This window comes from Anomalospiza imberbis, chromosome 1, assembly GCF_031753505.1.
Source record: "Anomalospiza imberbis isolate Cuckoo-Finch-1a 21T00152 chromosome 1, ASM3175350v1, whole genome shotgun sequence".
NCBI classification, from domain to species: domain Eukaryota; kingdom Metazoa; phylum Chordata; class Aves; order Passeriformes; family Viduidae; genus Anomalospiza; species Anomalospiza imberbis.
In genome coordinates this window covers 138,675,033-138,692,694 of record NC_089681.1, presented here as the reverse complement: position 1 = coordinate 138,692,694, position 17,662 = coordinate 138,675,033, and the positions used below count along the sequence as shown (strand labels likewise).

The 17,662-nt window shown below is 38.3% G+C and overlaps 1 protein-coding gene across 17 annotated transcripts in view; it reads left to right on the top strand.

Moving 5' to 3' along the window:
• PARD3 (par-3 family cell polarity regulator) overlaps positions 1-17,662 on the top strand; it is a 445,891-nt gene that overhangs the window by 241,040 nt on the left and 187,189 nt on the right. For 12 of the 17 annotated variants that reach the window (XM_068173465.1, XM_068173422.1, XM_068173413.1 and 9 more), the window contains 4 exons: positions 529-908; positions 10,998-11,137; positions 12,638-12,766; positions 16,593-16,631. In XM_068173465.1, coding sequence (XP_068029566.1) covers positions 529-908; positions 10,998-11,137; positions 12,638-12,766; positions 16,593-16,631 — 688 coding nt within the window. The remainder of the gene's footprint in view (positions 1-528; positions 909-10,997; positions 11,138-12,637; positions 12,767-16,592; positions 16,632-17,662) is intronic. The other 5 variants (XM_068173476.1, XM_068173528.1, XM_068173519.1 and 2 more) reach the window with 1 other exon arrangement.

Sequence of the window (17,662 nt, the reverse complement as noted above, 5' to 3'; positions counted from 1 at the left end):
AAGATTGAGCATTCTTTTCCTATTTTTTCATGTTGTATTCTGATACACTACCAGCTGAAAAAAATTGAATTGTAAGCCAGGCTGGTTGCAAGACTCCATATAATCAGAAAATTGTGGAATATATAGTTTTTTATAATTAGTCATTTTCATTTTAATAATTCTGTTGTCACTGTGGTAACAGTTATCGCAATTATTACAATTATCAAGGTTCAAAACAAAAGGACACTGCAGTCCTGCTATAGAACTGTCTGCATTTCATGACTGTGGTTAAAATTTTTGCTTTTCTGCATCCAGTATTTGCTACATTAGTCGTTAAGCATATTTAACCATAGTGTTGCCCTAAAGCAGTAAACCTTAGCGAAAAGCAGATCAAATAGGCGAGTGAACAGATTCAAGTTTTATGGTTTATGCTTGAGTGCAATGTGTCTGTCAGCTCATGTTGCTTAATTAACATCAGTAATTATGCTTATAATGTCTCGTAGTCTGCCAGTCCTAATTTGCTAATTTTCTGTTCACTTTAAAACCTAGAGCACAGCATATGTTTCGCCAAGCCATGCGTACGCCGTTCATTTGGTTCCACGTGGTCCCTGCGGCGAATAAGGAGCAGTACGAGCAGTTGTCCCAGAGCGAGAGCATGTTCTACTCCAGCCGCTTCAGCCCCGATTCCCAGTATGCCGATGGGAAAAGCATGAACAATGCTGGACTCCACACGTTACAGAGAATGTCTCGAGCGGGTAACCACTCCGACCAGACAGACTCCTACTCACAGCTACCTCATAGTGTGAACTCATCAGGGAAACCACCCTCTGGCCTGGTACCATCACCTCAGAAAGTTCTCACCTCCACTGCCAACAGTGGCTATAACACCAAAAAGATAGGGAAGAGGCTCAGTATTCAGCTAAGGAAAGGTAAGGCACCAGTGTGCTCCTCGTGCAGTAGGAGAGTGCGTGTAGGGCACGTGTGTGTGCCCAGTGCCGCTGCAGTGAGTTCATTTTTGCAGCCAAGGCACTGAGCTGTCCCTGAGAGCAGGCCCAGGAGACCCACCCTGCCTTCAGCATGTGCAGCATGCTTGCAAAAGGCCATTTTAAGGAGTGCTTTAACATTTTTTTTCTGTTTCTCAGCTAATAAGGTAGTGCAGTAAATGCCTCAAATTCTGTTAGCCAAGAGCCAGGGAGTGGTGAACTATTTAATGTAAACAACTAAGTAAAAATGGCCCATGTTCAGTACTTAGCAGTTAAGACTTTTCAAATTGAGTTTTGCCTTTAGATTTTAAGAGTGTTTTGAATCCAGTTGGTAAATTGGACATTATAATTTCCAGCTAAAGCTTTCATTTTTTTCCACTGAGATGTTAAAACCTTTGGTTGAGATGTATCATTTTTTTCCACTGAGATGTTAAAACCTTTGGTTGAGATGTAATGTGATATTTCCTGTCTTGGCCCTTATGCTAATATAATTTGAATGGGGGTGAGAGACACTATTTAAAGCAGTGTGTGCTTATCTCAACATCTGTGTTATATGTGCCATGTAGATGCATTGGTACACCCATGAAAGTTTTATGATGTGAGAAAATTTGGTATTTTTTTGTAGTTAATGTGTAGATGGTTTTAAGATAGTTGGAAGTATAATAAAATGACATTTAGATGCCAGTATTCTTAGCTCTTGGGAAATGATTTTTTTAAAATAATTATACATGCTGTAAGCTTTATGGTATTCAAATGAGCATGTTTAAGATTAACTATAATTTGATCTCTAGCAACAAGAACAGTATTTACATTACACAGCAGAAAGTTTACTCATATGACAGTATTCTCCATGAATTTGGGGTACATTCCCCTTAAGATACTCTATGTGCTTAATGATAATAATATATATTAATTAATCTTTTTGTTGAAAGACATTAAAGACAATGCAATGAATGGTAGAGATTTTACAGTTTCACAGGTACCAGGCTACTTGTCACATTATCATTATGCTTTCCTTTCTATGAACTTCGCATGAACCACCAGATTGCTTCTTTCTGGTTGCTGAATTTTAAGCTCTACAAACTTGGATGACATAAGGTTGAGTTGACAGTTTGCTTCTGTTGTTGATGCTCCTTCAAGAATTTCTCTAGGCCATCAGCTCAGATAAGCCTACTTGGAAAAACTTGCTGTTATTGGTTGAGTAAGGAATCAGTGTGCTTATAAATATGCTCTCAGTCACTACAGTGATTTTTTTACCTGGGTTTTTCGTGTCTGTGGAAGTCTTTAGAAGTATTACTTGGACAGTACTTCAAAGAATTCTCAGCAAGCCATGGAAATAAGCATTTCATATAATTTCAAAAGCACTAACAAATAAATATATAATTTGGGACCACAATATTTTTGCATGGAACAAATATGGTGTTACAACTCCTCTTAAGATGCAAGAATATAATTTTGGTGTATTATGGATTTTTGACTGTGATATGATGTTCTGTTTGGTCATCGTGCACTGGATACTGTTCCAGAAATGCTCCCCCCAAGGCTATAATGTAATTTATCTTGCTGGCACTAATATCTTAGGTGGGTTTGGAGTAAAGAAGATGCATGCTACCTGTTGATAAAAGGTGATCTCTAAGATACTTTAGCATCTAGTTAATACCAGAGGAGTTTGAAGGTTCTTACAGTAGTAAAAACTTTGAAATATATTTAGAATATGTTTCAGAAGTTTAAAGGGGATATTGGTTTCTAACAGTTGGCTTATTTGAGAATACTACTTATGGTGGAATGGCATCTAGCTCAGGCTATAGATAAAGGTAGAAGCTGTCTTTTATGCATGGTGAAAATAAAAAAAAAAGTCCATAAGGAAAGATGCCTTTTTATCATTGCTGTCTTTCATTTGTTAATACCCACTGTGGAAAGAAGCATGCCCTCCCATATTGACTTATACTTGATCACTCTGAGAACACACATATGGAGCAACGAATGCAGCAATATGCTTAAGGTTGCCCCAAGTATTTCATTGTAAATATGAGTTCAGTAGGGATGTTGATCGGTTTTGATGATTATTTCTAAGGAAGGATGCTGTAGTAATACAGCCTTTATAGTTATTGAACAAATTTAACAACTGCTGACAGGCAGCAGTTTTTTCCCCAGTTAGCATCATTACTTTAAAAACTCATTGTGGGGTGCATTAAGGCATGCAAAATGTAGTCTTAAAAATTCAGTTTTCATTTAACCTGTACATACTGATAATGGATATAGTATATGAGAATTGACTCTTTTTCAACACAGACAGACCTTCTTTATTGCAGCTGTATTTTTATATATTGCATAAGCTTTATGATATAGGGTGACAATCATAGAAAAATCCTGCAATATGTGCTTCTGTAATTATGATTTCTTAATATTTATTGCTGATTTGGCATTTTAAAATAACCTGAACTTTCATAGGATTTAGCTGTTTAATAAAGTCAGAAGAGAAGGTCAGTCATATGTTTCAGTCAATGTGGAATATTTGTTGGCTTTTCTAAATGAAAATGGATATCTGTTTATCTTGCCTTAAAGGTCAAGGCCTGAACTTTTAGCATATAGATGTAGGGGTTATTGCTGATATTCTAACGCCATTAAGGCTGTATAGCAGTGTAGCTTAATAGCTTACACAAATTAAGATAATGCAAGACATGACAGTGAGCCTATGTTTATATACATTTTGATGTAAACTGATACACAGTAAGTATAAATAAATAAAAATTGTTCTTTGCAGCTAATGAATAAAGAAAATAAGACCACTGATACAACACCCGGACTATCTGCATATGCACCAGGACACTTCCAGAGTGTTCCTTCTTTGGCTGCAAGTGTTTGAGCCAATGCAACTGAGAGGAATTTAGTCCAACACTTGTAAATAATAAATAACCAATTATATAGCAAATGGCTCTAAGGCTCAGTCTTTGAGCACTTAGTAACTCACAGCATTTAGCCTGATATTCACTTAAGTATTCAAAACACTGCTTTTCCATTGGACATTGTGCTACTCTGATTTCATATCTGCTGCTTTTGATACTGCTGTACTAAGACAAGGCTGAAGTACTCAGTCTGGAAATTAGCTTAATCTTATTCGTTTGCCCTTCAGTATAATGCTCATTGCATCATACGATTTCTATCTATAACTACGTGTTTGTATAGCTAAATTAAATATAAAATTCTGGAAGTAAAATGTCATCACTGAGCTCAAGCACTTAAGTTGGTCTTAGTTCCACGAAATATTTTGCTAATTTTTTTTGTCTGAAGTATTCAGTACATCAGGACTTTAGTCCACATTTCCCCACTTCCAGAGGGTGACTTAGCCACTGACCAAGAGAGTTGTGATTGTCTCCTCCTTTTTGGCCTCTTTCTTGCAAAATACGAAAAAGAAAGGGGAAGAAATGAGTGACAGAACTGTCAGGAAAGCTGTAGCAGTTACCATGTCCATCACAAACAGGACACAGCAGCTCTGTTCTAGAAGATGAGTCCTGAAACAAAGGAGGCACCTCTGCACAGTGCAGGAGAGAAGAATGGTTAAACTGTAGATGTGAGCAGGATTATGAGACTTTGCTCTTCAGAGTTCCTTATGTTCCTGTTTGGCTTGCTGGCCTCGCTGAGGTTAATAATGCTACATCGTGCGTACAGAGCTGATCTGAAACTCGGCAAGTCCCACCAGGGGACTGGGCATTCAGTGCCATGGCACAGTGAGACTCAGCCTTGCTGCACCCAAGTTCTTTTCTGCAAGAAGTCGTTAGAGATGCAGCTAAGTTGGCGTAGATGGTTTGGGAGTGTGCTAATTTGAAATGGCATTGTATTTGCTCTGGAGTGGAGCACATCTATGGACAATTACTTGCTTTGCTTGGGTTCATACAGGAGTGTTCAAGACAGGACTGAACTTGTCTGTAAGATATCCTGCATCATGGATCTGAAGTGTACAGATTTATATGCATTTTTCATTATACTCTCCTGTTTTCCCCACACAGATTCTTAAGCCAGACTTTGAACTGACATTTTAAATTTTTGTTTAAAATTTCTTTTGAAGTGATGTGTTCTCTTGAAACTCCTGTTCAGATGCAGAGTGTTTGTCACTTTTGAAATGAAGCGTGTAGATACCTAAATTACTTCAGTGACCTTGAGAAATGAGATTCAAAAGTGAAGCAAATAATTTTGAACATTATTAGTCACTGAAGAAGCATAAACTGCATCATTTTCATCTTTCCATTTTTTAAAACCACTTCTGATCACCATTAGCAGGCTGGAGCATAAGGGGAAAAGAATGTTTCTATTAGGTTGATCAAAGATCTTCTTGAGTGGTCTGAGCTTTACTTGGAGAAAAAAAATCTCACTTGTTCCAAATCATTCAACTACATAAAAATGAACATGCAATTAGTCTTGATTGTGGATGTGACTGCAGAAATTTTGTAGACAGCTGAGCAGTCAGCCTTCTAAGCAGTCATTTGCATGTACAGTGAGCCTGACTACATGTGCACAAATTCTGAAAATATGGGGATTAAACTAGGAGCAGTAAAATGATCTTGGTCAGTTTAGTGATGCCCCTTACAGTAAGAACATATTTGCTGTTCCAATCTTACATGAGGTTCAGTCCTTAAACAAGTCCTGTTTTCCAATGTGGAACACTAGGATAATTAGTTCAGCAGTCATCCATCTGTATTTGGATCTTCAGAAAGACTCTGCTGTGAAAAAATAAGGGGGTTGAAGTGCTTGGAAGGGCAGTGTCTGCCCTGAATATTATTAGAGAATATTTGGCCCTTCTGCTTCATTTTAGTATAATGTTAACTCTCTCCTTATTCTCCATCCCAGTATAATCTACTTTCATTACCTGACAATGCTTTAATTCGAATTTTTTTTGTGATTTTGTGTCACACACTTTTTCTATCTGCAACCAACATTGCTTATTGTTTCAGAAAAGGGAGAGTGTGCTCTTTGTCTTGCATGAAGAACCTACACTTTCCCTAACAGTCCTTTAGTCTATCTGAGGACTGTTCACCCACATGAATTGTCTTTGTTAAGGTTGCTCAGAAATGTTCTCTACCTTTCTTGCATAACTACTAAAAAATGTGGTGCTCAATTGTCAGTTTTTAGATGTTTTCTATTGTTTTAGAAGTGAAGTTTTCAGTGTTTCTTGTTGTTGTTGTTTTGTTTGTAGGTTTTTTTTTAATTTAGAAAGATCTGTATTGAACTCATTGAGAACTCATATGCATTTTCTTAAATTAGACTTGAAGGAAGAGCATGATTTACTTTTGGCACTGCTTACAGGCAAGACGGCTGTAAGAGAAGTATCACAAGATGTTGACAGTGTAGGTCCTTCAGTTGTTCTTACTGGTCTCTGAACCAGTGTCCTTTTGAGAGGATGAAAACACTGCAGAGGTGATTCTGGCTTTTTGTGTAGTATCCTGTCTGTATTTCTATCCAGGAGCACATTTTGCTGCAGAGAATTTAGACCTGTAGTTGGTGCTGAAGGAGGAGCCCACAACTTTTTGTAAAGGATAGCCTTAGAAAGACAGAAATGGTATGCCAGACACATTCTTTCCACAATCAAGAAGATAATCCCAGCACTAGTGAGAAAGTAAACACTTCTCTGGGAGATAAGAGTCTAGTCACCTGTAGTAAAACTTAATAAAATTTTTAACATTCTGTCAGTTTATGATCAGACTGCTTCCAAATGAAATTATGATGTTCATTTTGAAAATATGTTTAATTAAATTATAGGAATGGATTTCCTCTCCCCCTTTCCTTAAAGCTACCAAAATTTTTTCTTCCGAAACAGCAACTGACATATCAAATCTGTCACTTTTCTGTTTGTACAAAATAGATCTTTTACCATTGTAACTGTCCTTTTTATTAATTTAAAACTACTTTGTCTTCAGCTCAGAGCTGGCTGAGCTCTTGAGGGTAATGAGACTTTAGAAGTTGTGTTCAGCATCACATTCAAGAAAAAAGGAGAACTCTAACTTGTCGAAAGAGCTGCTGATTTATCAAAAAAGTTTAAGAATTTGAATTACACAAATTATTGGGTAATTTTTAAATGTTATTATCACTTGGTGTAATTTGATCATTGTCAGAGATGACAGCTATAGAAGGAAGAAAATGTTTTCTACCCTTTCAAAAATCTATCCTTTTTAAAATCTAGAAGAGATTAAGGTGAACATAGCTCAAAAAATCTGAGCATTGCAAAGTAAAGCTCCTAGCTTTGTGCAGGGTGACTCCTGTGTTTTCTAAAGTATGGAAATGTCTTGTTTTCTATTCATCGTGGTTCTGCCTGTATGTGCGTCCAGTCTCTCCTGCATTGCTAGCATAAGTCAGAGGAGCCTACAATACGTTTGCACAGTGCACTCATTATTATAATGCAGTTTTTCACCCTAAGAACTGAAAACATTTTAGCAGCAGGAAGATATTAAGATCTTATATGTATTTCTATCAACAGGAGAATCAAAATGAATGGAGTGGAGAGAACTAAATCAGTTATGTGTATAAAAAAGAAAAAAATTAAAATCAGTTCAGTCACAGAAGTCATATTTATTTTTGTCCTCGGTTGGATGTATCCATTTGTTTCCCAGTGTTGTGAACATCTAATTTATATATAGTAGGCATAGTAGTTTATGCAGCTGTATCATCCTGGGAAGAGCAGCTATGGGCTGTGAATGGCCAACTGAAGCAGAGAAATGGTAGAAGGAAAATTGCACCCAGAAGTTGCCTCATGCAAAGCTGCACAGAGCAGCACAGTAAAACACAGCCCAGTTGATGCCCCTTCTTTCTACAGAAATAAGTAATTAGAATTTTCTTCTGCTAATATCTGGGCTCAGTGTGGATTTGTGACAATCTGCAGGATTTGGTAAAGACTTTCTGGAAGTTTGACAGCAGAAAATGCCACAGTCCAAATTTATATCCTGTGTGCATTTGTAATGTGAACATTTCAACTTCTGTTTTTTCCATGGGGGTTTGAAGTGCTGTGTGTGAACCAGACATCTGTAATGATGCTGTAATCAGGCAATGGGGATTAAGCTTATTAATAATGAAATATTGTCCTGGGAGTGCACTCGTGTTCTGATATTACTTTAGAAATTTTAGCAGACAAAACCTGTACTCAAAGAGAAGTATTCAACACTGATCCTTATAATAAGAAAAAGATAAATTCCATAAAAAGCTGAGATGTGACTTAAATAAACCTTATTCAGATCATCTTCACATATTGCAGGGAATTAAAGAGCTCTATGAATGTTTGAAACATCATTAAAATTGGGAGGTCTCCTAAGTAAAATATGGATGTTATGAGATCTAGTATTTTTTTATCTCTATGTAACAGCACAGATAAATTTTATCTTTGCCTCAGAGTGGATGAAGACTTTCAAATAAAATGTCAGCTGTCTTGAATGCTACAGAAGGAAGGGAAGTTGTCTCAAAATAATTAGGCTAGAGAAACTGATCCATATTTCCTAAACAATAAGATCTACATGTCCTTACTGTATATACAGGAGGACTTAGTTATGTTCAAGATGAAGATTTTAAAAGCTTGTGTCACACCCAGTTGTGTTACCTGTGTCAGTTTATTTCTTAGCATGATTTCTGTCTTGATAGTGAAATATATTGTACTAAATTATAGTCAAATGCAATTGTGCAGATTTCAGAAGTCTGTATGTTGAGTACTGGTTACTGTATTTGACTCCTGCTTTCTTTTCATGTGACTATTAATTTGCTCTCTAGCAAAGTAGGTTTAGCAATTAAACATAAGCAACAGAAATTAGTTAATTTACAGAAATTAAGTAACACTGTGGTGAGTTGACCATGGGTGGACACAAGGTGCTCACCAAGCAGCTCTTATCACTCACCCTCCTCAGCTGGACAAGGGAAGTGAAACACAGCAAAAAGCTTGTGTGTTGAGATAAGACCAGGGAGAGATCACTCACCAATTACTGTCATGGGTGAAACCAACTTGACTTGGGGAAATTAATTTAATTTATTGCCAATCAAATCAGAGTAGGGTAATGAGAATTAAAACCAAATCTTAAAACATGTTCCCCCGACCCCTCCCTTCCTCCTGGACTCATCTTTACTCATGAATTCTCTACCTCCTCTTCCCAGCAGTGCACAGGGAGGGGGAATGGGAGCTGCAGTCATCTCATTGCATGTTGTCTCTGCCACTTCTTTCTCCTCAGAGGGAGGACTCCTCACAATCTTGTGTTGCTCCAGAGTGGGGTCCTTCCTATGGGAGACAGTCCTTCCAAGGTGAATCTTACCCACAGGCTGCAGGTCTCCAAGAACTGTTTCACTGTGGGTCCCTTTCATGGGGTCAGTCCTTCAGGAATGGGTTGCTCCGGGGTCAGTCCCCGACAGGGTCGCAGATCCCACCAGCAGACCTGCTCCAGCATGGGCTTCTCTCCATGGGGCCACAGCTCCCTGCCAGGAGCCTTCTGCAGTGCAGGCTCCCCATCGGTAGCAGCCTCCTTTGGGCATCTCCCTGCTCTGGCGTAGAGTCCTCCACAGGCTGCTCCACCACAGACCTACGTGGACTGCAGGGGGACAGCTGCCTCTCCATCATCTTCTCTATGGGCTGCAGGGAAATCTCTGCTCCAGCAGCTGGAGCGCCTCTTTCCTTTTCTTCTGCATTGACCTTGGGATCTGCAGAGCTCTCTTGCTCGCTCACCTCTCCGGCTGCTATTGCACAGTTAGTTTTTTTTCCTTCTTAAATACATTAACACCTCAAATGGTTCGGTAGTTGTGTGTCTTTCACACAGTGTGTGTTAAGCTTCCCAGGGTTCGTAGCTGGCAACTGTTTCAGAAAAGTTTTGTTTCTGTCCCCATGAGATTTTACAAAGGTGTGTGCTCTGTAGCTTTTAGGGATCTACCTGATATTGCTGAGTCCTAACTGCAGGTTGCCATTGTAGGTCAGCTTAAATGTAGGTTGGGCCTGTGTGTGCCTAGGAAGGCAACTTGGACTGTGGACGTGGCTTGACAGCCTCTGAGAAGTTTCAAATGCAAGCTGTGGGTGCTGACACTGTGTTGGGATGCTCTCCACTGGATGGCCAGCTATTTTCACGCTGCTTTAAGTGTCCTGAATAGGCTTGGTGTGTATTGTTGAGGGGGAAGTGGCAAGTTTTTGTAGAGTTTCTGGGGTTTTTGGTAACATTGGATAGATTGTATCTAAAAGAGGATCACAAAAGAGCTTTCTGTGTGCTGGGAAAGGTTTCTTTTTGTGCTCAGCTTGTGATTCCCAGAACTGATGGTATACCTAATTTCTCTGACATACAAACAAGTCTCATTTGCTGTATTGACTGGACTCCCACTCTGCATTTCTCCAGGTCATTTTAAGTGCCTCTGTTTTGCTTCAGTCTGTCTTGGCCAAGTGTAGTCAGTCACCTGGATGTGCAGCAGGACCTCAGAAGTGGCAGCCTGGGTTTGCTCCCTGCCTGCACTACAGACAGTGGGGTGGAGCCCAGTGAGAGCTGAGGTGAAGCCTGGGGGCAGAGGAGCTGTTGACTGAAGACAGCCTGAAGCCCCAGAACAGGAGAAATGAGACCACTGAGCTCCAGTACTGTCACCTGCCAGTGTCCACAAGTGAGCTGACAGAGCCTCATGCCCAGCAGCATCGGCTCACTGTTGCCGTTGAAAGAGCTGCAAAGGAAAAAGGATCATTGATGAGATCCAGATTGACAAGGGGGAAGACAGTGATAGGATATCAGATATGCTTTGTTCTGATTTCCTTGTCACTCAGCTGATCTGAAATAGAAAGTCAGAAATATGGCAATGACTTGGAAGTCATCAGAACAGCACGTTGCAGGGAGTGCCTGCTAAGCCACCTGTGCCCAGACTCAGTGCTTCAGCTACAGCTTTCTTGTAGATCTTTTGTTTTCTTTTTTTGTCGTGAAGTAATTCTTGCATCTTATATGTATTTTCATGGATTGTATCAGTGAGGTATACATACATTCTGCTTGGTAAAAATAATATGTAATATAAAATATGCATTTTAACTAGCAATGTACATTCCTTATGCAGGTACAGAAGGCTTGGGATTTAGCATTACTTCAAGAGATGTCCCAATTGGTGGCTCTGCTCCAATTTATGTGAAAAACATCCTTCCGAGAGGTGCAGCTATTCAAGATGGGAGATTAAAAGCTGGAGACCGATTAATTGAGGTGAGGAAATATTACGTGTTCCTTGTCTGTGTTTTGGCATGAGCCCACACACTAAATCACTTCCAGAGGCTTATAGTATTTTATGTTACAGGAGACTTTTCCCTCTTTTCCTTTTTTTGGCTTTTTTTTTTGTAGGTGAGACATCAAGTTGCTAGGCATTTTCAGTATATAACTGTTTGAAGAGCTGGACCTAGACATACTACAAAAACATAATTTTACATGTCCTTATGTGAATATAGTGTCATAGTCTTGCATTGCTGTTTAGGAATATATTGAAGCAAAGCAATTGTTACCTAGTAAGTAGAATTAAATCAGCATGGAGTGACAGACCAGAAATTATTGAAGATGTTGCCAAGGATAGGAGGCAATACCCTGAAAGGTTTAGTGAATTAACTGAAAGAGACATAAGAGGAGGGGAGTCCTACTGAGAATCAAGGCCACTTCCCTCGTGAAGTAAGGATGTCCTCAAGAGAACTAAATTTCCCTTAGATAGGTGAACTGCAGAGAGCTTTCTGCAAATCTAGCTGGAGTGATGCGTTACCACCCACAGCTCTTCATTACTGTCCCTACGCCAAATGACACCGGAGGTACAGCTGAGTCTGTAACTGCCTCTCAGGGCTCTAACTTCACTTTACTGCAAAATTGGCCAAGTCAGCTTGAATTGTTGCTGGAGGATAGCCCCCTGTAATTACTGTAATTCAAGGTAACCCAGATGACTTGGGTAGAAGGGGTCTGAGGTGCATTTAAGATGACAGCTATAGCATCTCAACTGTGTGAGCTGTGCTCTCGTATGAGGGGAAGGAAAAAGATGGTTTGCTGACTTCTGAGCACCATGCTCCCTTGCTTAACACTGTTGGTTGTTTTGCCTTCATTTCCAAAATGTTTCTAAGCAGACAAGCCTGAGATTATTTGAGCTTTCTCTGGCTTCTTCCTTACTGAAGTTAGCTCGTACAGTGGGAAATGCTGCATGTATTCCATACCTGCCTGTGCTGGTCAGTGGCTTGTGGAGGCCAAGGGATTGGACACTGAACAGAGGCAAGAGTAGCAACGGCAAGGTTATACAGGGAAACAATTGCTTTCTACTTTTGTCGCAATTTGTTGTGCTAAATGTATTTGGAAGGTATATATAACACCAAGACATGTGGGAATAGGACCAGGGATCATACGTTGATTTTGCCAAAAGATATTTCTGCAGAGGTTCATGTAAGAAATACTGGTAAATGGGATTAGTTGGCTTTAGAGTTTACTGGACTATACTGTAGCTGCTGAAAAGAAGGGAAGTATAAATGTCTGGCTTGTTATTTGTATTTGTATGGCAAGGATGACCATTTATTTAATTCTATTAAATGAAAGCTGTAATGTGAGCTAATAAGCAGATTGCTCCAATGAGAGTTTTTTAATACTGTCCCATATTATGATTCACGTTACTTTTTGCTGAAAATCTCTGCTGGTTTCTCTGTTTTGGAGTCTTCCTGATGTCTAACATTTCCTTTGTTACAGGTAAATGGAGTTGATTTAACAGGCAAAACTCAAGAAGAAGTTGTGTCCTTGCTGCGAAGTACCAAGATGGGAGGAACCGTTGCCCTTTTGATTTTTCGACAGGAAGAAACATTCCATCCAAGGGAACTGGTGCGTAAAATAGAGAGCAGCTAAGAGATTTCGATGAGTATGAGCAACCGATTTGATCTTGTCTCCTGTTAGTAAACATGCATGGCCAGCACTGAATATAAGAAAAAGGAAAAAAGCTATTTTACTTTATTTAGAACATTTAACATGCTTGTTTTTTATTTTCTTCAAGATCTGCTATTGGAATTAAGTATTTGTTGATAATGTATAAGTGAGAGCTTTATTTTGAGTGAAAATGTTTATTATAGGAGAAGCTATTGCATAGACTCTATTTGGATGTGTGCAGACAAGTAGATTATTTCATATCTTTCATAAGGACAAATCTATGTTTGAAAGCCTGCCATTTGTCCCACTACCTGCTCACTAATGTATTCTCAAACATATAAAATTATGCCAAAATAGGATATGTAAATACCTTTCTATCAAAAAGTGGAAAATATAAGAAGTAGTAGCCTTTTTTGAATATAAATGCAATCTCTGTGGAATGGAAACCCTGCAGTTATTAATTTAGCAGGCAATTCAGAAGATGTTTCTAAGGCATTTACATTAAATAGGAATAAAATGATGTTTCGTACTGTACCTGCTCCACTTGCTAGTGTATATTGATATTTCTCTGATAATTACTCAAGATAGCTTCTGTTATGAAAAGGTAGACTCTGAATGGTAGCAGTCTCACTTTGTTCTGTACTCAATTAAACTGCTGAAGTTATTCATTATTTGTATTATTGTAGCTATATACAACTCTAAAATAACTTACTTGGCTGCATTATTGTGAGAAGATAGACAAATATAAGTACAATGAATTAATAACTTCATTTTTCTATTGGATTTGTGTTATTTTGAATGCAAAGAAAACGAATTTTTGTTTAGCCGTTTCAAGATACAAAACATTAGCATTTTACTTTTCAAAACTGCCATTTAAACCTAGGAAGTCAAACTGTCAGGGAAGGTTGAAAATGAACCAACTTTTACCTTAAAATTCTTGGAACATGCCTTCAAGTACTGAAGTGAAAGCTGTCATAAAGTGAAGAGAAATAAAAATTTGAAATCCTATTACACCCTTCCTTATCACTGTAACAGTGAAAGCAATCTGTTTATAAGTTCCTGTGGTACAATTTTCATGGCACTGCTATCTTTCATAAAGGTGAATGAAAATGCTTTTTGAGATTTCTAAATAAACTTAGAAGTAAGAAAATATCTTAATTTTGTGTATATTATTTCTGTGGTAAAATGAGGAAGTTTTAATGCGTATTTTGACATGAGATTTTATTTAAATAATTGTAAACAAATATATGGTGTAAGTAATGCAGAGATTTAATGGCAATACATTATCTAGTTTTAAAATAACAGCAAGTCAGCCCCTTTGAAGGAGTTCAAGCTCAGCAGCCTCCCTGCTGTGGCTCAGGCAATGCCCTGTCAACTACTTTGGCAAAGTCCAGCATAGGGAAGCCAGACCTTGCTGTGGCTGTGTCAGGTAGCAGGTGGGCTTTGCACTGTGTAATCAGATCAGATCAGAACTGGTGTGTTTTTCTGCAGCTCCAGTTGAACAAATGGTATTGTGAGGATCTGGCAGTACATGTGTGTGATGATCCTCTGTTGCATAAGGATTTGTTTGTTTGCATTCTGACATGAGGAACTCTTAGGTATGCACTGCTGACTGCTGTCAAAGAGCAGGAGCAGAATTGCTGGGGAAGGTGTTGGACTAGAAGTCATCATAAAGGCTGTTCTTTCTTCTCTGGTAAGAAATAATCCTTAAAAAAAATAAAGCAAGTCTTTTCAAGCAGCTCCTCTCACTGACTTTTACTGGCTTATTGAAAAAAAAACAAAACAAATTAAAAAAAACAACCAAACAAAAAAGCTAATAAAAGAAAGGACATTAATTTTGAAGTAGGGAGGAGAATGAGCTGAAATCATGTCCATTCATCTTTTTCACATGCCAACCTTCTCTGGCCACTTAGGAACAATTTGTCTTTGCATCCATCCCCTATTTCTCTTATATTTTCTACATTTGTGTGCTGTAAAATATTAACTGAATGAGATGTGTCTCAGAAACCATATGTAGAAAATCATGTTATTTGATGTTATCCATCTTATTATGGGCAGGACTTGCTGTTGCTTACTGAGAACACTCACTATTAAAACCATTTTATATTTGCCACCAATTTTATAGATAGTAACCTCAATAAAACAGGTGTTTAGATATTATGTTTTATGTTTTGGGTTATGGCTTGAATGATTTTTGAAAAAAAAATTAACATCTTAGGGTTTCATTTTAAGTAAAATGAAGATAAACATCAGGAAAGTTAAGGAGTTTAACATTGCTGTTATTACGAAAATGTGCAATTTTAGTTAAAACTTAGGGCATTGTTAAGCTGAGCCCGTTTAGGTTGGTGTGGGATCTCTGGAACTTGTGTGGATCAGGTCAGGGATGTGTGTGTGATGATCCAGTGCGGCAGAGCATGATAAAAGTGAGGACATGTGGAAGCAAGGAATAAAACCTAGTTGGCAGAAGTCAGCTTTTGTAATTAGTGAGATCTGGAAGAATGACCATGTTTCTTCAGAATACTGGGCATTTTATTCCTTCCACAGTTACCTAATGCCAGATAGGTAATGTATTAGGGCTTGTCCACACTGACGTGAGCTAGAGACACATTATCTCCTAACAAACTTCTCTCCCTGCCCCCTCTTTTTATAAAAGGGCCGAGGATTATTCTGGTTAAGTAGAGCTCCTGGAGCACTGTGGTTTCCTCACACTTAGGGCTGCTACTGACTGTATGAATCCTCTAAAGGATTGACTTAGGTTATTTATCTTTTGAGCTATAGTCTCAGTGCCAGCAGATACTGGCTGGCAGCATTAGTCTCCAGTACCCTAAGAATTAATATGCCCATTGGTACATTTGGGACCTTTACATTTTCCTTGTAGCTGTCTTCATTTTTTTCTTACTGGTTGTTGGCTTCAGGTTGAAGTTGTTATGTAAAAAAGTTTTACTGCTTTGCCACTGCATTTTTGTGCTTTATCATTTGATTGTCCTGCAAAACAGCCGAAAACAAAAATGTCCAGGAAACCCTAGCATTTCATTAGGGCCCAGCAGAATAGAAAGAAATAGCTGGTTAGCCCAAAAGTGATCAGCCAGCATTAAGGTGCCTCCCAAGTTCTCAAATGGGTTTTAATATAGGTGGGTGTGGGCTTGGAAGAACCATAGTTCCTTGTATGTGTTTCCAGAATTGGTTGTGGGATGTATTTTCCAATGATGCGTGTTTGCCTTATGTGCCCTGAGACACAGGTGAGGAATGCAAAGTACAGGAAGGTCCCTTCTCTGGTGAACTGAATACATCCTCCTGTCTGGGGTATGCAGAGCTGCAGTTCTAGTTCATCCAGACATGCTCAAAAGGGGAATCCCTTGCTAATGAGATTTTTTAAAAAATAGGTACTTGTTTAAAATATTTGGAAGGGTTCATCTGGACTGCTGAGGTCATTCTCTAAAAGCTTCAAAGTAGAAGGGAAAAGCCAGGGGGGAACTTCCCTGAGTGAGAACGTTCCACCAGCCAGAAAATGGTGCAAGCAGTTGTGGTTCTTCCTGGACCAGACAGTCACCACCCTCACAGCCAGGTAGAGTCAGGTGCATGTACCATAAGGACCTTGGAATTATTTCTGTTCACTTCTCATGTAATGATTGTTTAGACAAATTTCAGTCAGGGATGTGATGAACATCCTTCATTTTTTATTACCACTTCACTTCAGAATTAGAGATCTTTGTTTATCCCCTGCTGTTAGATAGTATGTGTCATATGTAGTTGTGTTCTTATTTATTTTTTTTACTTCCTTTAGAATGCAGAACAAAGCCAGTCACAAATTCCAAAGGAAACGGTAAGAGCTTTGTCTTTTCCATACTGGAAGACTCCCAAATGTTTTTAAATTGATATGGCACTTCTCCATCAAAGTTTTACAGATCCTTCTTTCACCTTATATACTGTAGATGGCTCTCTGTAGCTTTACATTTTAAATGCATTTTTAATGTAATTTCAAATACTGTTTGAAAATTATACACAATTCTCTTACTACATATGTTCAAGTGCTATTTGAAATTACATCTCTTATATACAGTCAATGGCTGAAAGCTAAATGATAAGAGTAGAATTTAGCTTGGGTTACATATTGAAGCTAATTGTTTAAATCCTGATTATAGGACAGAAATCTGAGATACAAACACACAAATTAGTCAACTAGGATTTAAGTCTTAACTGTATCCTCATAGCAAACCATTGTTAGCTATTTTTAAGAAACTGTATGGAAGTAGTATTAAGTTTAACCTTTTGAGGGCTGCAACAGGTGATATTCCAGTGAGGCTCTGGACTGAGGTTGTGTAATGTTAATATATCTCATTTTAGTCAGTGGAACATGATCAGTCCAATATACAATACACTAATACATCTAACAAATTTGTCTAAAATAAAAGGGGTACTTTATGAAATAACAACAGAGAATATAACAATAATATATTACCTTAAAGATATACTGGATCTTACTTAAAAACATACTTCAAGAAACTCCATTCAGTTAGGTACCTATTTTAAAATTAAATAATAAATTAGGTTATGGAGAAATCGAGAAGATTAATCTTGGGATTTGAAACTAGTTAGGCTGCTAAAAAAAAAAAGAGGTTGTGTAGATAATTCAGAATGTCTTACCAGCAATGGTAAGATGGTGTCTGGAATAAATAGAAAGTCAGGACTAGGTAAAGACACGTAAGAGCCAACTCAGTGAGGTAATGAAGGGTATATTGGTTGATACTAATTTTTCAGGCCAATGGAATGTAACTGTAAAAACAGGAATTTGAGTTAAATGTTGGCAATATTCACTTCTGTCCTTCTGGATTTTAGTGTCCTTCTCTCTGAAAA